Source organism: Cygnus olor, chromosome 12, assembly GCF_009769625.2.
Source record: "Cygnus olor isolate bCygOlo1 chromosome 12, bCygOlo1.pri.v2, whole genome shotgun sequence".
NCBI lineage: Eukaryota > Metazoa > Chordata > Aves > Anseriformes > Anatidae > Cygnus > Cygnus olor.
In genome coordinates this window covers 1392227-1414250 of record NC_049180.1, presented here as the reverse complement: position 1 = coordinate 1414250, position 22024 = coordinate 1392227, and the positions used below count along the sequence as shown (strand labels likewise).

At 47.7% G+C, this 22024-nt stretch overlaps 1 protein-coding gene and 1 long non-coding RNA gene across 5 annotated transcripts in view; one reads left to right on the top strand and one right to left on the bottom strand.

Moving 5' to 3' along the window:
• Window positions 1-162: 162 nt before the first annotated feature.
• On the bottom strand, window positions 163-4581 carry LOC121077016. The gene is made up of 2 exons (XR_005823866.1): window positions 4469-4581; window positions 163-4076 (listed from the first exon to the last, which is right to left on the bottom strand). It is a non-coding gene; the product is annotated as an uncharacterized LOC121077016 (long non-coding RNA).
• Window positions 4582-4629: 48 nt separating this feature from the next.
• Window positions 4630-22024, top strand: part of SPG7 (SPG7 matrix AAA peptidase subunit, paraplegin) — a 31986-nt gene continuing 14591 nt past the window's right edge. The window contains exons 1-9 of one of the 4 annotated variants that reach the window (XM_040571769.1): window positions 4630-4935; window positions 6197-6299; window positions 7659-7748; window positions 12176-12426; window positions 13427-13566; window positions 16103-16205; window positions 17726-17851; window positions 18170-18332; window positions 19078-19251. In XM_040571769.1, the coding sequence (XP_040427703.1) occupies window positions 4693-4935; window positions 6197-6299; window positions 7659-7748; window positions 12176-12426; window positions 13427-13566; window positions 16103-16205; window positions 17726-17851; window positions 18170-18332; window positions 19078-19251 (1393 nt within the window). In that variant the 5' untranslated portion in view covers window positions 4630-4692. Of the gene's footprint in view, window positions 4936-5373; window positions 5596-6196; window positions 6300-7658; window positions 7749-12175; window positions 12427-13426; window positions 13567-16102; window positions 16206-17725; window positions 17852-18169; window positions 18333-19077; window positions 19252-22024 lie in introns of those variants that run through there. The other 3 variants (XR_005823864.1, XR_005823865.1, XM_040571770.1) reach the window with 3 other exon arrangements.

Below are 22024 nucleotides of genomic sequence, written 5' to 3'. Positions count from 1 at the left end.
CTGATTCAGCGCCTACCAGGGTGGAAAGATGGGCATTTATTTTTAATAGGTTATACAAGTGATTTATGACTACTACAGTCAAACATCAGAGTAAATCCTGTGTGAGAAGTCAAGTGCCAGCATCAAAGAAGCCAAGAGAATAAAGCTTCGGGAGAACTTTGATTAGAAGAACCTTTACTTTAAGCTTGGCTCGTGTTTTAGTTAATGTCACCTATTAGCACTTGGAAGAGAGATGGGCTTGGCAAACAAGATAGCATTTAGAGAGGCGGCCGTTTGGGAGGCCGGCAAGGAGTCCCGCTGATGCTCCTGGTAGTGCAGCTCCAACCTCCCTACCTCCACACGCCATCTCGGGCTTCTTCAATAAAACGGCCTCGTGCCTATGTGACTGGCAAGGTGGAGCGTCAGGCCTCCCGCGTCCCCAGCCGAGGAAGATTTCCGAGGGCGGTGGTCCCCTGCTGCTGGGTAAATGCCTCATATTGATGGTCTGGGCGTGAACTCGTGCCGGTCTGGTCTAATTACTGTTTTTATGATCCCTAATGACAGGCTTTAGGCTTCTAGCTTGCCAATGGATTTGAGCAGCACGGAGCGACGGCTGCTCGCACAGAGCTTCCCGAGCGGTCCGTGGGGTTCGGAGCTGACTTCAGGCACCCCCCGCACACTGATGGATGCCTGGCCGCCTGAGCTCTGTGCGCTTCAGCAGCTCTCCGGGAGCATTCCCACGGGGCAGTCTGCTCCTTCGTGGCCTCCAACAGCTCTGGTTCCTACCGAGCTACTCCCCTCTTCCTGCTCTGCCCCTGCAAGCTCAGCGAGGTTGCCTCCTCGCCAGTTCTAGAGCTTCCCAAGCCCCAACGGGCAGCTGTCCTGACGCTGCTGCCGTACCGCTGATTCCCTCTGATCCCCTGTCTGTAGCCATCTGTCACCTACCTGTCTAAAACTGTCTGGTCCTCAGCAGTGACTCCCAGCTACAAGCCTGTGCCCCAGCAGCGTGTCCCGGCCAGGCCTGAGGCCCGTGGCTGCCTGACGGGCTGGGGTGCCTTCCTTGCCCCCAGTGGAATTTCAGGCCCTGCGCTGCTCCACGTGCAACGAGAGCAATTTCACGTCTTTTAAAAGTCTGAATTTCCCTTCTGGTTGCTTCAGCTCTGCATTTAATCCCTTGATCCATTATTGATGTAACGTCTGCGGACGGCGCAGTGGATACCTGACTCCAGGTATCCGTTTGCTCTGCTTGCAAAGTGCTGTGAGATGAGTCCGAGCTAAGAGGGGGGTGGTGGCACCCTGCAAGGAGCTTCCCGAGGTTCGGGTGGCAAGCACGTCTCACGGGGAGCGTGAAAATAGGGGATGCGAGTTCTCAGACAGCAGGGCTGAGGGCTGTGTTGGCTGTGGAACCTGATTCCTCTTAGCCTGAAGAACACCCGGATGGGGCTGCTAATGCTGCTTCCTGTCCCTAACCTGCTCAGGGGATAAAGCAGGGATTTCAGGCTCCGATCCCGCACCTTCCCCCAGTAGTAAATACACGTAGCATTACCGAGTGATGTCATGGCTGGAGCACGTCCCAGTGAGGCCAAGCCTGGATCAGGTTAGATCTGTCTGCTCAGAGCGTTGGCTCGCTCCCAGCGGAGCATATTGCCAGTCCGGGGATGGTGACTGAAGCCACCTTTCCCAAGGTCATCTCTCACACATGCAGAGAGGGCAGCACTCGCCTTCCCCTACGCGGCCCGGCCCGAGCCGCCCACGCACGAGTCGCAGCGCAGCCGCCGTGGTTGCTGGCCGCACGCAGAGCAAAACTTCTCGCCTCTCCTTCCTGGCACCGCTTCGCGTTGGCACGGGCGAGGCAAGGACCCCAGCACCCCCTTCCTGGTGGCTCATCATCTGCTCGCCTCTGAGGCACAGTGTGAGAGGAGGAATAGGAATTGCGTCAACTGCAGCTACGTGGTGCGTCTGTAAATAACCCGTCCTGGCAGATTGGTCGCATCCAGGCCGGCGTCTTCTGGCTCAGAGGGTCCCAGCAAGAGCCCCGCAGACCTCAAACGCTGTTTGTGGCAGTCAGAGAGCCCACCCAGGCTCAGCCTTTTGCTGGAGCTTTGGCCCATCCAGCTTCCAGCGCCCTGCATCGTTCAGTGGGTGCAGGTTTCCCTCCCTGAAGCTGCAGCAGAACTGTAAGGCAGGCAGGGTGAAGCACGTTTGGCCCCCCGTCGGGTCAGCCTGGTAGAAGGCAGTGAAGCCCCGTCTAAGCAAACTGCACTGCTTCGCTTCTAATTGGGCCGTAAATTTATTTAAATGATGCAACTCTTTTAAAAATAGATCGTGCTTAATTAGCAACAGGTCTAATCGCAGAATCGGTGGAGGCAGTGTGACGCCTTGAGTGAAGCTGAGGTGCGGGAGGTGCACGGCCCCAGTGGTGGGGGCCCTCAGCCCCTTGGTTCCTGGCGCACTTCGCTGTGGTCGCTACATGCTGTGTTTCCGCACTGGAAATCCCATGCCTCTCGCCTCTGTGGGCACAGCCCGAGCTAGAGGCAGCCTCCCCCCTCAGTCAGCATTTCCAGAGGAGCTATTTCCTCCTCCAAACGTAGCTGGAGTGTAAAATACCTCCCACTCTGGTCCCTCCGCGTGCCGGGTGAAGACGTGCGCTCGTCTCTGTCAACAAAGGACAGCGGTGGCGAGGGCTGGCGTGGCTTGCACGGGGCCGGTGTTTGTGCTCAGCTCGAGCTGTGACCGGCCCGTAGAGATTAATTGCAACCAGTTTAATTTTGTGTCTGTAAATTAAGCTGTTTGACGATTAAGCCAGTGATACAGAGAGACTTCCAGGAGTGAGGAGGACATTAACATGCTAATAGACCTTGCTGGTAGAAGGTTTGCTTAGACACATCCCAGGGGGCAGATGACAATTAACATCCTAAGAGACTCTTCTAGAAAGAGGATGCTAATTCAGACCTGCTGGGAAGGGAGAGATCCTTCATACGGATAATTATTTATTATTATTTTATGTAGCCCTGCAACCTCCCATTCAAGAACGCCTGAGATACATCAGGACAGGTGAGTTGGGAGAACCAACCACAGTGACAGTCACTAAAGTTTTCCTGGAGCCACCAGAGGGGAGGGAGAAACACCTGCAGGAACCATCCTGGTCAGAAAAACAGGAGAGAAGGAAGAAACAGGACTTGACTTCTTGAAAGGGAGTAAAATGGCACGTCAAAGGAAGTGGGCAGGAGGTTGGAGATCAGACCTGCAGGCCTGGCAAAGGGAACGTACATTGGAGTAGAGCAAGAAGGGTGTAACTGCGGCAGAAGGGAGGGGATGTTTGGGAGGAGACAGTTTACTCCGAACGTTGTCATAACAGAGCAGGAGGGCACCGCAGTTTAGTGAGGGCTGTTCAGGGCGAAACTCCTGGTGTGAACGTGGAGCAGGGCCCAGGCAGGGCTTGTGGGGCCAGAAGCCATGGAAAGCTCGCCCTGGACGGGTCAGGCAGATGGTCGTGGTTAGACAGAAGCTGGCAAACAGCTTGGCAGAGCCTGTCCTTGGGGAGCTGCAGCTCCTGAAGGACTTGTGTTGATTTATGGATTAAACCAGCCGTTACTGGAGTGCAGCCCGTGAACCTCTTCAGTTCCCGGGCCACCCTTAGCACAGTCTCCTGGGGAAAGCCGTGGATCTCCACGTCTGCGTTCGCTGGTGGTACTGGGCAGGTGCAGGGGGTACTGGGCAGGTACTGGGCAGGTGCAGGGGGAACTCTGCAGGCTGCCATAGGCCCACAGGCCGAAAAGCCTGGGGGCTCTGCACCTGAACTTGCTTCCCCAGAAGCTTGATCAAAAGGTTGCTGTTGCCCCTAAGGTCTTCCACCTTACAGCTCTCACTGGTGTTTCTGGGTGAACCAGGGGGAGGGCTTCTCATAGTCTTAACTGGCACAGCAGTGATTGCAAAACTTGTATTTTTGACTGACTTTTAGACCCTGAATTGGAAGGAAGGTGGAGTCACTGGAACCATGAAGAGACAAATTGTTCAGGTTGTGCTCTGAAATGCTTTCCTGCCCCAGAGAAACATTCGGTGGAGGACATCAGGCCTACCAGCTCTGCTGGGTACAACTAGGGCAAAACGGAAGAGATTACACAAGATTCAGGATCAGGGACTTAAAATGCGATGACCTTTGTGATATCTGTACACAGAGGCTGTAACACCACTCACAACCTTGATTTCGGTGTAACGCGTGAGAGGATTTTTGCACCGCCGTCAGGACTGCACGCCTGCACTGCCAAACATGGTTTAAGGAGCTGGGAGCTGCCAAACGCACTGTGGGGGCTTTTCCTCAGAAAACAGAGCCAGCTAACCCGCCTGATAAATGGCGTGTAGCTGTAAATACACACTGAATATTTATATATATTCCAACGGTAAATACGTCTGTGCTCGTCCTAGTTCCGACGATACCTGGCGGTGCCTCAGGCGCGGCCGCCACCCCCCGCTCACCCTCAGACCGTACCGTGAGCTCCAGCAGGGCCGTTCTCCCTCAGCAGCGCCTGCCAAGGCCGGGCACAGCCCCGTTCCCCTCAGCCCCGCCGGGCCGGGCCGGGCTCCCCGTGGCCGCGGTACCCCCCCGGGCCCGGCCGCACCCCCCCCTCACACGGCGCCATGACGAGGGCGGAGCCAAGGCGGCGCCGCCATCTTGCGGCATGGCAGCCCCGCGGCTGCCCGCCCGCCTCCAAGATGGCCGCCCGGCCTTCACCGGGCGCTTCCGGCCCCGCTGAGGCCTCCTCCCGGTGGCTCGGCGCTCCCTTCGGCGGCCCCGCGGCGCTCGTTCCCTGGCGGGCCCCCGGCGGAGCGGGCCGGGGCCGGGCCATGGCGCTGCTGCGGCTGCTGCTGCTCCGGGGGCGCTGCGCATGGCCGCGGCCCGCCCCGCCGCCAGCCCCGGCTTGGGCACGGCCTCGCCCGCAGCCCCGGGGCCTGCAGGTAACGGGGGGCGGCGGGGCCGGGGGGGCTCGGTCGGAGCGGCCCGAAGGTGCCGTGCCACGGGTGAAGCGTTAGGAGCGCCTAGGAGGGCCGGCACGGGCTGAGGGCGCCTGGGCTGTCACCGCCGAGGCTCCTTTCCCTCCCCCCGCCCTCCGCTGTGCCGGTCCCTGCACCGGTCCCGGTACCGGCGGGACGAGTCCCCCCCTGCGGCACCCGGGTGGCCTCCAGGGCCCCTTCCAGCCCAAACCCCAAACGGTTATGGGTCCATACAGCACCGCTCCCTGCGGCTGTGCGCCATAAATGCGTTTTTCCCTGCCTTGCTGTGCTCCTGGTATTGTTTTGCTCTCAAACACACGCCCTTAATGCATACAGAAGTCAAGGATCTTCTTTGAAGAAGGCCTGCGACATGATTTAACTCTGTTTTCTGCCTCAGCGCAGTGAACAAGTACGGGCAGTCCAAGTAGGCGAAGGAAGAACAATTCTGAGACTGCTCTGTGAATTGTGCCAAAGTTTTCTACTACCACAGCTCTGTCATCAATTTAAAGTAGCCTGAGCTGCTCTGTTCCAAAAAATACTGATCCCAGGAGGTTACCCTCTCAGGCAGACAAAAACAGTTGTGCTGCTGACTACCAGATGGGAAAAAAGAGGAATTTCAGCCAGGTCAGTGCTCCTGTCCAGCTTGCTGCACAGAAACTTGCCTCAGGGCATCGGGCAGCGAGACAGGGAGTCACGTCTGAGGAAGGGAAGGGTGTGTTCAGTGAGGGTATTACTTCGTGTCAATTCTCAGATGCTAAGAAATTGCCCTTAAATGTGGATATAAACTGTAGGATTGCTGCTGAATGACCATGGGGAGAACAGCTGTGTTACCCTTACAGCAGGGTTACAGAGTAGTAGTTGTTCAGATTCCCTCCTGTGGGAGGGTATGTTTGCATTCTAGGAGTTGATTTCTAGCATATCTGTAGAGTGAGGAGCAGCGGTACAGCGAGGAAAAAGATAAAAATTCCAAGTGTTTTGAATATATGTTTCTATTTATACGTGCGCTTACTTTAAACTGGGTTATAAACAACATCTTCAAAGTCACATGGCAAGTTCGCAGCACAATCAGGAATAATATTTGGGGCTTACAACTGCTGGTTCTGCAACTTAGCCACAATATTTTGATGTTTTGGAATTTCTGCCTCATGGGATACAGAAACGATAAGCAGTCGCAGAACTTTAACGATAGTTGTCTTTTTTTTTCCTCCTTTATCTTTCTCTTCAGAGCCTTCTGTCACAAACACTTTCCCCCACATCTCAAGGTCTCAGTGGAGTCCTACTGAAACAACAAATAATTCGAGACCCTGTCAGGCTTTGGAATCTCTTAGGTGAGTCCCAAAGAGCAACTCAAATGAGAAATTAGGAGGGGAAAAAAAGTCTTATTTAGTAAGAATGTTGACTTTTCCTTACTTTTAATTCCTGAAACAAAGCTGTCCTGTTCTTGGCTTTGGGAGCAGAGTGCCATTTGCAGGGGTTCTAGGTTTTTGGTGGCAGAGATGAACAATGGCATTTTTCCACAAGGAGCTCGGTGTGATTAAGTGAGCACTTGAGTCATTAGACCTAAAAGCTAATTTAAAAACAGCAGACTTCAAACTAGAGAATCTTCCTGTGCCTCATTAGCGAAGCCTAAGAAGAAAATGTCATTCACCTTAGAAATCACATCATGTAACCTTGCTAAAAGCCATGCATTGGAGCAGGTTAAAAGTGTATGTTGTAAGGTGTTATCTGAATTCTTAGAGCAAAAGTACAAAGCTGTAAAACAAAGGCAATTATTCTTCTCACTTTCCTCTTCAAATTGGGAAGGCAGCTTTGCTGATGCTTTTGAGATTTGAACGAAAGCGGTCCCTGCTATTGTGACTGCTGTGGGTCTGGTGAGCTCGAGCTACTTTACCTTGAAGAGTTTGTGGGTTTTTTTTTGGGGTAGAGGGGGTTGTTTGTTTTGGTTTGCCCCCTTTTTAAAAATAAAAATAAAAGAAAAAAGATATGCATAATCTTTCAAATGGCTGTGAATCCTCTAGTAGAAATAGCAGTTGACAAGCAGTCCAGCTCCTGGGCTTGCTTCTCTTTCCAGACCATGAGAAATAGAAGCTACAGTCCTTAAGTCAATTGCTTTGCTTCTGAAATTTTTGCATTTTCCTGGCAAAAAGCCTTCACTTAATTGTTTTGTAGCAGCTGCCGTGGGTTTTGCTGTTTGTAGCCATCCTTCCTTGGCTTTTATGAGAGCATCCTAACAGTATGTACTGAGAAACCTGCATTGAACTCCAGCAGATAATTTCCTCTAGCATGCATTTACAGCTCTAGCGTGAGGCTGTTCTTCACTGACCCCACCAGCGTTAACTTTGGTTATGCCTTGGGGAACGTGTAAATGCTTTAGTACTGAAGGAATTTCTCCAAATGATTTTTTTTGCCATATTAAAACAATGTCTGAACAAACTCATATTTTGATTGGATTGTTGAGGAGTATATATTATATAAGGAAACTGAAGGAGTCTTTCCCTCCCAGTACTCCCTCCTTGTGAGGCTGTCTCATTTCCGTGGCACACAAACGAAGCTGTGCACTTGGGTGGGTGTGGAACCGAGGTTTATGTGCATTGGGAGCTCACATGGATTTCTGCCATCCGTGGTCCACCTCTCTCACTGCCACCTGAGGTCTTTGGTAGTAACTGCTTAATTCTGCTTGCCTGCAGGTAGCACTTACTATTTTAGTACTTCAAGTTCTCAAGGGAGTAACCATAAGAATGGAGGATTCAAGAAGAAATCTCCAAAGGAGGATGAGGGTATGTACATGCCAGAAACGTATTTAATGGCATGAATTTTTTGTGTGTGTGAGGGACACGGGTGGAGAGCGTGGAAGATCAGCCTTAATGCTCATCTCTCTGGGTGCTGTAAACTTGTTCCCGTAACGTACCAACTGTACGAGCCTGTGGCTATGAATGAGTTGGAAGGGGAATTTTGTCTTAGTTGATGGTAGAATAAAGCTTAAGACAGGCCATGAAACTGAATCTTTTTATGTGCTGCTTTGCATCCTGTGCAAATAATTGTTTTTTGCTTTAATTTTGCCACTTTACAAAGGGGAACGGTATTTACTGAGTTTTGGTTTGGAGGTTTTGGTGTAGAGCACTTTGACTTCATTAAGAACTAAACATTAATACGAATCGAAGCTGGAATCGGTTTATTTCTTATTTCGTTCACCTTCTTTGTGAACATGTCTGCTTCTAGTGGTTTACAGAGCTCAGATATAAAAATAGATTCTTAAAGAGTTCTTAGCTGTGTTAGTAAGGGCACTTGCTCAGAAATTTTCTTTTCATTAAGTTGGTCTTCCTAGATACTGTGTGGGTACTGCTGAGAGGTCAGTGTCCCCTCTGTACCTTAAGCTTGTTGGGGGAAGGGGAGAGAGGAATTCCAGGGTGCTAAAAAGGAGCAGGGACATGAAGGAGAACATCTGTTGTGTATGAGACAAAAACCTTGCGTAACTTCTGACAGGCCGGAGTTTTGATCCTTGTATCTTCTACCAGTAGGTTTTCATCAGAGATTTTTCAAATTCGAGCTGATTTGTGGGTGTCCCTCCAAGTCTTGGTATTGTCAGCAACAGTTTGCTATTTGTAGATTGACAACAGCTGCATTCCATTTCAAAAGTGTAATTTGATTCTTCCTTTCCACTTCTGTAAGGAAAATTCTTTGCTCATTTGTGAATACATTTCTTTCCCTCCAGTCTCCCAAGAACTGAAGCGTGTGCAGAGTTTCTAGGATCTGGATTAGGCGTGTTTTCAGGCTCTGTGTTGCAGATTTTGAGCTGTGAAATCCCACAGCTGCGGGCATGTCCTGCATCTACGGGCCTGGGGATTTTTTTAAGAAAGGAGTCAGAAGCGGTCCGGATGAAGGCCTCATTCTTCTGTCTTGTCAACGACACTTTCAGAAGCGTAACAAAAACCTAAGCATTTTATTCATTTTATGGCACTCATTGATGCTTGCAGGGGCTGGTGATGGTTTGAGAGGCTTTACGTGGATGTCTGCTGCTTTCTGGACTTCTGAGTGAGGGCTGAGCCTCCTGTAGATGGAGGGCTCCAGACCTTTGCACTGCAAGCTGGAAGGCAGTTAACATCACACTGCTTTTGTAGATTACATTATAAACTTTTACCTTAGTGCATCTGATCTGGATGCGAGCGCAGGTATCGCCGAGTCCTCGAAGAGGAAGCCGGAGCTCAGAGGCTGGGGTGCTTGTGGTTTGCGAGACCACACAGGGTGATTGTGAGCACAGCGCCTTGAGGTATTGTAGCTGTTAAAATTAGTAAACAGTAACATGCTGTGTTCTGCGGCCTCTTTTCTCCGGTGATTAATGGCTAGCTTGACTTTGGGAGGTGGAATGCTACCCCATGTCTCCAGGGGAATACTCATCTCTGCAGTAATTATTAAAAAGAACTCTTCAAACTGTCAGTGCAGCCCTTGCAAGATTTTAATCAGAGAGTTCAGATTTGGGGTTAATGGCAAATCATTGCTTCATGGAGGCTTTTGGAGACTAAAGAGCTGGAAGTATTCCCACAGCTGTTGCTCGCAAGTGTCACATCCAGTTACTGGTTCTCATTTACTGACTGTTGTGGGGTAGCTTATGGTGCAATATGAATGTTGTACTGTAAAGACAGTCATATTTTACATAAACTTAGGATTAGATTAATTTTGTCCTTAATTAAATGCAGGGTAGAAGAAGCCTTTGTGTTGTCTTCTAGCTTTCTAGAAATTTCTGAAATTATTCAGCTGTAGGTTAAAGATCTGAGAACAAGTCTTGTATCCCAGACACTCTTTGTCTCGAGATATCTAATGGCTAGCTTTTACCCTGTAGTGATCTTTTTTTGTGATAACGTCTTCAGTGAATGCGTGCTTTACAACATACTACATGCACGCTGACTTTGTCTGAAATTTAACACAAAGAAGTGTTTAGCAATAATTGACTCAGATCTCCAAGAAGGAATTTGCATAGCAGGAGCTGGACGCTTTCTTTAAGTCAGAACTCCTTTTTCTAGTCGTTCCTTTTTTCTATAAACTTATTCAGAACTTGCTCAGTAGTTAGGGATAATGCCCAGGCTAAGGCCTCTACAATACTACATTTTAATTTTTTTTAATAAAACTGCTGGATGTTAGCCTGCAGTTTTATGACGGATTGCTTTGTTCTAACGAGGCTGGATCTAGCAGATAACGCAGAAGTGAGGAGATGGCATCAAAGAACAAAGTGGATGGGCTGGACGCAGCGTCTGAGCTTGTCACCGTGTTTTGAAATTGTGGCCTTATCTGAAACGCCGCATTGTTTCTATTTAGGAACAAGCCTTTCCTGTTAAATGTGGAGCAGAGCGAGGAAACGAGTGAAAAATGATGCTGTGTATCTGAAGGACAGAGTACTTTTTTTAGCATCTGACTGGGTCATATGTTTGTCCCTCGGTTTTGTTGCAGTGTGTATAAGGGTCTAATTGGTGGCTAGTGATAAATGCTGGTGTCAGAACACTTGTTATGAATTCGCAAATAAATCTAATCTGGGCTGCAGCAGGCAGATGCACTAGCAGTCCAGTGGTACAGAATTAATTTATTTCTGGGTGTAGAATAGTATTTATGTATGCCATGTTGCTGTTGATGTTAAATCGTATATCAAGAACGAGCAGTAAATTATATATTGAGAAGTTCCACATATAACTGGAAAGAGGAAGATATTTGTTGTCATCGTAACAACTCCAGTGCTCGCTGGCAGTTGACATTGAGCTGTGCTACCACAGAATTCAGAATTTGCCTGTGCAGTACAGAAAATGTTGGGAGCCTGAAAGAAAAGATTTGGTGTCAAATACTGCAAACCAGCCGTCCCTTTTTCTCGTGTCACCACTTCAGTATGTCACTGGTACAGTAAAGGTGGGGGAAAGCACATCTAGTGTGTAATGCTGATACAAATCCTTAACATGGACAAGTTATCAAGCCTATTTAAACAGGAAGGTGGTTACATAGCAGGGGAGAAAACGTGCAATGAACAGTGAGATTGATTTGCAGTGTATTTTGATTCAGAAGTGAGCTGCATACCGCTCTTCCTGTGCGGTGTTCGATTTGTTGCAAGTGCCGATTCTCTCTTAGGCAGTAGAGCTGTTGTCGCTCTCATGGTGCAGAGCGCCAGCAGATCAGGAGTTCACCAGGAAGCAATTATCCGTCAGCACTGTGCTACACGATTTAACAGTGAAACTAAGACTGGTTTTACTCACTCCTAATATTTTTTTCAGTGGATATGTTAGTAACAGCCTGAGGACTAGGCAGCGTAGAAGCGTGTTGATTAGAAGCGTGGGCTGTGGTCGTACTTGAGTGATTTTTTAGCAACAAAGGTCTGGTGGCTTTATTATTTTATCCATCCATATTAGGCCAGGCAAGTGAGTCCTTCCTTTCTGAGCAGAATGATAGTTGGTGTCGCCACAATGGGGGCAGTGGGCTGTGACCATCTGAAGTCTCCTGGAGCACAGTCGGACTGCCCCAAAACACGGAACGCTCATCAGAGCTTTTCAAAATGTTAGAGGTCGGCTTTGTGCATGACAAATTCTGGAAGTAAGGGACTTTCTTTGGCTCGCTGATGCTTCAGTTCCTCCTCTTACTGAAGTAACACTTAAAATGAAAGAGGCAATCCTCCATTATCTTTGTAACGTGTGTACGCAGTGCCTCCCCGCGTGGCTTTTGGGGATTTGGGGAACAGCTGAATATAGATGTGGTAAAACAGCCTCAATTGGAAAAGCAGCAATGTGATGCAAGCGGATGATTGCTGGCTATCAGGATGCAAAATGTGTCTCCTTCCAGGCAACCACTAAGTTTACGTGTGACTGCTCGTGCTTTCGTAACCAGGCTTTTGCCCTGGTGCTGTTCCGTATGCACAGCTGAGGCCCTGTGGCTTGACAGCCTAGAAGCCAGGAAGGCCTGGAAGTGAAATGTAACCCAGAAAACCGACTCCCTTGTGTAACCTTGGGCAAGTCGCACAGCCTGCTGTTACCTTTGTGAGCCAAGCTAGAAAACGGCCTGTGCAGAGCGAGTTAGGTCCTGCCTCTGAGTATAGTGCCTCCAGAGAACCATGCAACAAAAGCGTTAAAGGTACCCTTGTGTTAGTCTTTGTCATTTAGGTGTCCCTTCTGTTAGTCAGAAAGCTGTGCAGTTACATGCTCACGTCTTTTTTTCTCTGATCTTTTTCCTTTTTAAGAGGAAGAGAAACGGAGGAAAAGGGAAAATCAGATGCACCTTGAACGCTTGCGGGCACTCCTCATCGTAACTTTAATAGTGCTGATGTTTCGATTCACGGTCAGCGAGAACAGAGAAGGGACCAACATTTCCTGGAATTATTTCATCAATGAGATGCTGTCAAAGGGGGAGGTCCAGAGAATCGAAGTGGTTCCAGAAAGTGATATTGTAGAAATTTATCTGCACCCGGGAGGAACTCCGCATGGACAAGTTGTGAGTGGCTTTCTCTGATTGGAGTAGATGATCTTAGATTATACTGTGGAAAGAATTGAATTAATGAATTATGTACAGTAAAACTCTAGCCGGTAGATTTGCTTTCATTAATTTTACTTCCTGTTGTTTGTCATTCAGGGGGCTTCTATTATTCATACCAACCTGGACACTAAGATTTTTATTTTAAACTGTAAGAATAATTAATAGTGACCTGGAAGGAAACATTACGAACGTTTAAAAAGCTGGGGAAATTCAATAGTTCTTTCTTCCCAGCTCAGTCTAAAATGTCAGAAGGTGTCTAGAAGATGATTGTGAACTCTTAAATCTAGATCCAGTTTTAAAAATTGCATCCTGTTTGGATTTTAGGTTCAGTTGCTCTGTCAAACTCCATCAGACTTCCTTCTTAAATTTTCCAAGATGGGGAAAAAAAAGCAAAGTTTGATCACATGCTTACTATATTTCCAAGAGTTGCCACCAAGAATCGTTACAAACTAGCCCGAGAGATTAAAATATTGTTCTTGGGTACATCCCACTTAGTTCATCGATTTATGATCCATTTTGCAAACTGCTGGATGAAATTAATTTCTGAGAGAGATACAGAAACAATATCCAGAAGGCCTCCTGCCCAATGATGTAGTTTTCCAGATGCATTGTAAAACTTTGACTGGACCCAAGCTATCATTACAATTAGGTTTATAATACTAACTTCATCCTCCAGTCTGCCTACAAAATCATTGCATCTCCTTGTTTCTAGAGAGCTGAGATTTAGTTCTTGGCCTTAACGCTTTCATAAGGTGCCAGAAAGCGGTGAGGTGCTGCTGACTTGATTTGGAGGCCCAGTGTCAGTTACCTGCTCATGAGTTCATTGGTGTAGCCAACAAAGGATGTAACAATGCTAACTTTTATCTGACTTCTCCGTTTTGTGCACCTCTTCTGCTCGTTGTCGTCTTTATACCACACTTACAATTTCTTTTTGCTGCTTTTGATTGCATGTCCCCAGAACGTTACCCTCTTGTACACAATGCGGGTGGCAAACATTGACAAATTTGAAGAGAAGCTGAGAGCTGCGGAGGACGAGTTGAATATTGATGAGAGAGAGAGAATCCCTGTTTCCTACAAACACCCTGGCTTTTATGGAAAGTATGATATAAACTCGTGCTTACTGTTGATCTTATGTTGGCAACAACATCCTTCACTTGAAGAGCAAAGTTCCTTCCAACTACATGTTACGTAAATGCAGAACAAAAAAAGTGGTCCCTGTTTTGGAGTACTTAAGCAGTCTTTGAAAAACGCTCTAGATGTGCCTTAGTGACTCAGAAATGAGGGTCTCAAGGAGATGTCTGGAACTGCAGCACGCAGTGGACCAAAATATTTGGGGTCAGTGTCAGCAGCTCTGAGCAAAGTCTGTCAGTTGCTGCATGTCCTTGCACAGCTGAGCACTTTCCGTCCGCGTAATCCGTTATTCAAGTGCAACGTGAGATAGAAATCCCGACTCAACACGTGTGATGTTACACCCTGGTTTGTGGAGAATGTCGGTGGTGCAGTAAGCCGTCCCCCATTAGAATGCTTCAAGGAAGGCCTGTGGTGGTGGTTCAGTCCGTAAAAATAAACACCTAATTTTGGCCTGTTTCTCCAACAGCTGTAGATCAGAGGACAGCCCGTGCTGGTGCTCGCTCCAGCTGTGAGCCACATACTGAGCAGAGCAGCTTTGAAGCTAAGATAGAAAATCTCACTGAGGGAGGAGTGCTTCTATTAAATTTGCAGCCCCTTTCTGTTACCTGAAAGGATCTCGGGATCCTTTGCTCTTAAAAATAATAATTAAAAAGTCAGTGCTCAAAGGTTTTAATTCTGAAATAAACTGCAATGAGCAAGAAGTAAAAATCTGACAAAAGATTACAGAGCCCTGGCTAGCCTTTGTTCTGTGCTTTCGTATGATGTTTTGTGGTCATTTGCCGCTCACGCGGTTTATTTGCCCTTCTGTTAAGACGGGCAGCTTATTTTTGCAAGATGGGATTTATGGAGCTCAGAGTACAAAAGAGACCTGTGAAGCTCACTCACTGGGCTATTGAACAAGTTCACCTCCATCACTGACAGCTGTGCTGATGTAGAAAGATGCTCTCTGTAAGTTTGCAGAGAGACTGGCCTTTGGAGAGCTCTCAACTAATATTTTGTTCTAGAGTCCTAGAGACGGAGATGCAGCACAGTAGTCCTGTCTGCCAAGAAAGAAAGTAGCTCGTGGGGTTTGAAGCACGGTATCTTTCCCGGATGCCTTACTAAAATGTGAAATAAATGTCACGTTCATATATGAGAAAATACCCTTGCAGAGTTTTGTCTAGTTGCTTGTCCTCTGAGTGACATTTTTTTACACTTTGAATGCATGATTTCTATGAAGATAAACTTCTTAAATTGATCACACAGTATTAAATCTTCCGTTGAGATTCATAACTTGCTGATTTTTGTCAAAGTTTGTGTAATGGGAAGAGTACACTGAACAGTTAGTCAGTTAGCAGCACAGGCTGCTTCTTCCCCTACTTCTGAAAATATCGTGTTTCTTTTTAAAGAGATGCTACAGGGTCTGAAGTCTCTCTCAGGAGACGTTAGAGTCTGGAGTTTGAACCTGTGAGATGCAGAGCACTTAGAGCTTGCATTCAGTTTGCTATCAGGTATGGGCACTTGATGTGTTTCAGAATTAATCCTCTGTTTGCACAGTTGCCAAACCGTAGGTGATTTTCAGTTTCCAGTGTTGCCTAGGAGCCCTCGCTCAGAGGAGACAAATGCAGCTAGGTATACAGCACATGCTGCTCCCATTGCCTCAGTAAATCATCCGTTCCTGAGAGGTGGAACGCATGCTCCTAGTTTAAAGATCTGAAACAGAAGTGCGAGGAGGCAAGATCATTTCACGGGGTCAAGCAGGGCATGTGGAGCAGAACAAGGAGCTTAGTTAGGATACCTCAAGTCCCAGCCTGCCATCTGATAGTCCGATCATTCTTCCTCTTATTAAAAGTGTCCCGTGTTCAGAGCTCACAGGGTATTTTGTCCTCAGCACGTTTGTCTTGTAGCTGCGTTAGACCTGCCCTGTCAGCTCTGCTCCATGTCTCCCCTCTAACCCAAGAGGTACTGCAAAGGATCCAGAAAATTCGTTGTGGTGGTTGCTGCAGGACCTCCTTGTGAAGGACCTCCGAGAGACTTGAGCAGGGGCAGCCAACCAGCTCTCTTAATGGGAGACTTGCACTGGGATTTCTGCCAGGTTTGGGGGAGCTGGAATCTTCCTAGCGTCGCTGGACACGGGTCTTCTGCGGTGAGCTCCCGTGGGAAGGACCGCCAGTGCCACCGGCTTCCGCTCTGGATGCGGGATGTGGTCTGACTGCCCGAAGGTCTATCTGTTTTATAAGTAAAAATGCCTCTGCAGGGAACGGTGAAGTGGAATTTCTTCCACAGCTGTGAGCAGTATGTGCCAGTGTCCTCTGTTTAACTTCTTAGGTTATGTAATTGTTGAGGTTTTGTTTTTATATACAAAATTTTAAGGTGCCGTTTTCTTAGTCATGGATGCTCATGGCCGCACTTCTAGCCGAAATGTCAGGACCTTTAAAACACTGAAAATAGCTATGTTGAGTAATATTTACTGAGTTGTGGCTGAACGCTTCAATTTTTACCTGTTCTGCTTTTGTCCTTTCAGTGATGTCATTTCCCTGATAGTGACACTTGTGGCTGTGTCCATGTTGTGGAGCATCTTCCGTCTTATTAGGGTCGCAGGCAGGGCAGGAGGATTCAATGCTTTTGTAAGTATCCTGGATCTTTACGTTGCTTTGCAGCCTGCGAGTAGTCTTGCCTTCTGCTGGCCTAATCTCCTCCCCTTTCCCCAGCAAAGTCAACACAGATTGAGAATTAACTGATGCCAAGGACTCCTCAGTCTTGACACATCTTGCATCTTTTCCTGTCCTGATCATCTGACTCGTTTGTACAGTAACTGGCCTTAGCTGAGGCCCTTTCTTTCCCCCAATGGCAGGAAGGGCTGAGCTCAGTGAATTTGCAGTCCAGTTTGCTCTGCTATTTTCAAAGCTTGTTAATGAGTTGCAGCTGCAGATGGTGTTTTTCTCTGGGTCCTGCCAATATGCCTCCCATACAGCCAGGAGTAGGAATTGCTGCTTTCTGCAAAATGAATTCTCAATTTATAAAATATGTTCAGATTCTGGATTTCATTACGCGTTGGCCTGTTCCCCTCACGCCACATGCCTCACTTGCAACATCAGTTAAATCTCCTGCTATCCTCCGCCCTTGCCTGGATCAGCTGATGAAACTCGGTAGAAATCAGCTCTGGGTGCACTGGTACTGACCTCAGGGATCCGGGGATGAAAACAGTGGTGAATTCAGTCCCTTGTTAGGTTTCCCACTCGCTCTCCTCTGTAGTTCTCTTCTGGCTTCGGGATTCTCTTTGTATAAAGGGGTGCAGCTGCCTGGGAGAAAAGAGTAGTTTAAAGAAGTGTTAAGTAATGAGGGCCTTGAGGACTGGTTTCTGCCTTTGCATAAGTGGGGACAGCTAGGCCCAGCATGTTTAACTCTTTGTTTGGATAAACTGCTGCTTCTAAGGCATGAGAAGCTATAAACGTTCTTCTCAAAAAAAAAATCCTGAGTAGCTGTTTTCAGAGGAACATAATGAGCAGTTACAAGTAGGACGTTTAACTAAATCCTTGTTTTGACTGTCACTGTGGCTTAACACACACCAGAAGGCTGAAATGCGGTGCCTGTTAAATTTGAGAGCCTATATTCTCTCCCCGGGTTGTGTTGTAGTAGAAGCTGGTGGCAGCATTGGTCAGTGGTCCAAAGTGTATGTTTGCATACGTTTACAAGGCAATACTGGTAATTTATTTACCATTAATATTTACCATCCATCCATGTTCCTTAAAGCTACACCTATCCCGAGTGTATTAAGGATCGGTGAATTTAAAAATCAGGGAGAAGATTTCAGATAAGGTTTTGGGCATTCTGTACATTTTTAATAAATGTCTCTGCCTGGTCTACAGGGATTTGAGCTGGGTTGGGTTGGGAGTATTATTGCAGGTTTACTTTCTCTTCCCAACAAAATGTGGGTAAATAAAGCTTGAGTCAGCAGTCCTGCAGTCTGGCCGTGAAGTATATCCAAAGCAGAAGTTAGTAAAACAATGATGCATTGGTGGACATTGTAATGTCCTTTGTTAGGGATGGCTGTACCTGTGCTGTGCTGTGCAGCAAACCGCCTTTCCAGGCTGTTGCCTTGTCCAGAGCCAGAGCACATCTTCAGTATTTGTGTTGCCTTCCCCAGAACCAGCTGAAGATGGCTCGTTTCACCATTGTGGACGGAAAATCCGGAAAAGGGATTGGTTTCAAGGATGTAGCAGGAATGCATGAGGCGAAAATGGAAGTCAAAGAATTTGTGGACTACTTAAAGGTATTTAAGAGTAGACCACAACAAGTGCTTGCTGCCCATCTTCTGGGTTAGAATTAACCTGGGGAGGAGGGTCTATTCTCTTCATCCTGCACGATACTGAGCAGCCTCTGTTTAAATAAGCTGAAAACTTTTGTGCTGTGATCGCCATGACTCAATGTCTATTTCCAGTTCTGTAACAGACTGCAGATGTAGCTGCTCCCATTAGGAGCTCGGGGTTGCTCAGGATGAGAACAGTGTCGAGAAGCTCTGGGAGACTGTATTCTTGTGGAGATGCCTCATGTTGGCTGCGGATCTGACACAGCTGTGCTGCTCTTGCAGAGTCCTGATCGCTACCTTCAGCTTGGAGCTAAAGTGCCCAAGGGTGCCTTATTGCTTGGGCCGCCGGGCTGTGGGAAGACGTTGCTGGCAAAGGCGGTGGCTACAGAAGCACAAGTACCGTTCCTGGCCATGGCAGGCTCTGAATTCGTGGAGGTGATAGGAGGTGAGCGTGGTGGGAGGAAGGGAGTGGAGATTACTTGGGGAATGTTGGCTGGGCCTCTCACAAAGGGCAGAGTTTTGGCGTTGCTTTGCATGGGAAGGGTAAGTTGGATATTTCTGCTGAAAATATAAAAGGTTTTCAGCAATAGTGGATAGATAATAATGTGGCACCTAAAACATTTTCTTTGAATAACTAGTTGCTTCTTTCTGACTACGGGAAACCATGGTTCTTCACCTGAAAGCATTATCTCTGACTCGCCTTTACTTATTAAAGCCATTCACTGAGGCTTCCTTCCTTATATTGAGAATGCTGACGGATTTTCTGCTGCTCCCTGCTGATGGGAGGAAGTATGGCCTCTCTGTGCTCAGGGATTTCAGTTTTCTTCCTTCCTTCCTAGATCTCTTGAGACCCAACAAGGGTCTGTGTGTGGAAATGTGCTGAATATTTTTGCTCCTAACCTGTGGAAGGAACAGGAGCTCACGTCTGGAGCTGGGAGCAGAGCTCCTCTTACAGCAGCTCTGAAGAGTCCCTGCAGCTTTGGGAGCTCAGTTAAAAGCCAGCACGCTCCAGGACAAGCAGTGTTTAAGGACTAAAGAGATGAGTTCTGTGACTAATTCTTTGTGTCTGGAGTGTTGAGAGAGGGACTGTCACACACTGAGGGTTTGCCTGGGTCAGATGTCTGACTGGGGGCCAGCAATCCTCTACAGCTGTGGCTGTGAAGCTCATTTCTTCTTCCCTTCCCCTACAGGTCTTGGAGCTGCCCGAGTTCGGAGCCTCTTCAGAGAAGCCCAGGCTCGTGCACCCTGCATCGTGTACATTGATGAAATCGATGCCGTGGGCAAGAAGCGCTCAACCAATATATCTGGTTTTGCCAATGCTGAGGAGGAGCAGACCTTAAACCAGCTGCTGGTAGAAATGGATGGTCAGTATTTCTGTCTCTTAGCAGTTGGGCCCTTATCACCTTGGAGATCTGGGCTGCTGTCCTGTTTGAACTTGCAGTGCTTCTTTAGCGTTTTCTTCTTGGGGGAGTATTTACCGCTGCATTGAAACAAACCTCACTTCCCTCTTTCCTGGGACAAGGCTAGCTGGCACTTCACAGCATTTTCAGGACTAAGCCCAGCATTATGATTTGGTCATGTCATTGTTAAAAGAGTCTCTGTATGACAAGTGATAACCGTGGTTTGGACTGCTGCTTAGGGACTTTCACGCCTGAAATCATTTTTTTTGTGATTTTTTTTTCCTATTTGGACACCAGTGTGGCCTTGTCTGGCCTTGTTTTGTTTCTGGAGGTCATCATAGCACTCAACTGGAGTGGGTCCTTTCTCTGCTCTTTCTCCCCTTCACCAGCTGCTGCAGTGAGTACAGAGGAAGAGCAGCAGCTGTTGGTCAGCACAGGGTTTTTGGAAGCTGTGTGTCCAGTAATTGCTTCACACTGAATTATGCTTTTCTGCAGATCCCCCCGGGCTCTCCTCAAGCACTTGTCTGAATTTGTGTCCCATCGTTAGTCCCTGTTTCTGAAGGCTCTGTATTGCATCTTGCCATCAGTCACTGGAGACTTAGGTAGGACTACTCCAGAGCTGATGGTGCCTAGGAAATCACTGGGCTAAGGAGAGATGTTTGAGAACGTGGTGTGAATAAGCTGTGGAGATAAAAACCCTATATAAATGTCTAGATTTCAAAAGGATTAAGGGTCAAAATCTAGTAAACGTAAAACCCTGGAGCCAGCTGTTTTTGTGACTGTACTCCAAAGACTGAATCAGAATTGTAGTGTCACATTCGGGGTGAATGTGCACCGACAACACGGCAGCATCCACCTGCGAACAAAACCGGTGGATAACATGCATTAGAGATCCTGACTGGCAGAGGGCAGCAACCCCGAAGACTCTTCCTACAGTAAGTGGCTTCAGTTCAGGAGTATGTTTTCCTACTGGCAGTTGGAGAGGAATTTTTTACAATACTGGGGAACCAAAAGAGAATGAATTGGCAGCAAGGACACTACTGTCCATAGCTGGTAACGTTTAGGTCCAGCTGACCATTAAATTTTGAATATTGGCTATGTTCTAAGACAGGTGATGTCTTAAAATCTGATAAGGTTTAAAGTTTAGTTGCCCAGAGGGACATAAGCAATGGAAAATACTCATTCTCCTGTCCCTTGACCTATTCTCACATCTCTTGCCTGGCTATAAGATGCCTATCTAAGCTGGGAGAGTGAGGCTTTGCAGACAAGTCCTGGTTTGATGCCACACTTCTGGATGGTTGCTGGCTGTACCACGTATGGAATCAACCCTTTTCTCAGACGCTTTCATGCAACGCCAAAAAGAACGATCCTTTGTCTGTTGTTAGTCATAACTCTGTCAGAGCCTGCCGCCCTGACCCAACTTGCACTGCTTCTGTTGCTAAACCCTCCTGTTGCAGGGCAAGGTAAGGGATAGCTACTTGTCCATCAGGGTGTGTTTGTATCAGTCTGCTGTTCTGTGGGACAGGGCTGCCTTTTACCTCGACTATAACCGTGACACCTCATCAGATTCTTTATGCGAGAAGTTAAAAGTCCTGCACTGAAGGCATCCCTCTTTCTCCAGACCTAAGGGGTGAAAGGAGCTTGTTCCTCTTTGCTGGATGCTCACAGGGGAGCAGTGGGCGCAGCCCTGCTGAAGCAGAGCTCTTCCTGCAGCTCGGCGGTAAGGCTGCCTTCTGGAGCTTGCTGTGTGGTCAACCTTCGGCTCTCAAGGAGAGAAGCTGGGACTTGTGAAGTGTCTTCAGGAAAGGGTAGCTATTCCTCCGTGCTGCACGCGAGATGATCTGTAATTCTGGATCTCTGACTGTGCTGCAGAAGGAGGAGAAATTGTAAGCTGGAGCACAGCATGGTACGAACAGGGTGGAGTGGTCCTTCTGAACAGAAATCCTCCAGGCCCCTCTCTGCTTTCGCCCAGGTGCCATGAAGTTTTTGAAGGAGGGGAATGAGCTTTAAGTGGGTCCTAAATAACCAGACACAAATCTGGTTATCGGAGGAACCTCCCTGAAACACACAGTGCTATGTTGTTACCAGAAATCACCATAAATGCGTATGCAGTTCCATGGGACGTTGCGCATACGCTAACTTAGGCATCTTGGCCAAGCATATAGATATTCTTGGAGCGAACATAACTGTTTACAGCTGTATCTGTGTAGTGCTGTCTCCATGGAAAAGGCCATTGCTGACACACAGAACGCCAGTGCCAGCTTGGTTGTTTTTTCCTCTTGACGGTTGCAAGGTGAACCGGCAACAGGTTAATGCTGAATCAGATGGGGGCCATCTGTTCAGGAATACGTGGTCAGTGCAATCGACATCTCAGTGCTAGAAATGAAAATGTCTCATTTTCTGTGGTCTGTAGAAATCAGGTGCTGTTTCTAGAGCTTCTTTGGTGAGTCTCAATTCGGAAGTTAGGGAACAAATCCGTTCAAAAGTGAGTTTAGGAGGTAAATATTGTCCTCAGTTTATGCTTTAAAAGTCCTAGGAAAAAAAAAAAGCTTCTTTGTTGTGTGCTGCCTAACTTATTTTTAAATTTATATTGCTTCATGATTATTTATTTGTCTCTCGTACGGATCACGGACTAAGTCCCTTGTTTAGCTAAGTGCTTTATCAAACACACTAAAAAAATAGCCCAAGGAGTTTATAATGTCAAACGAGAGACAGCTGGCAAGGACTGTCAGGGTAG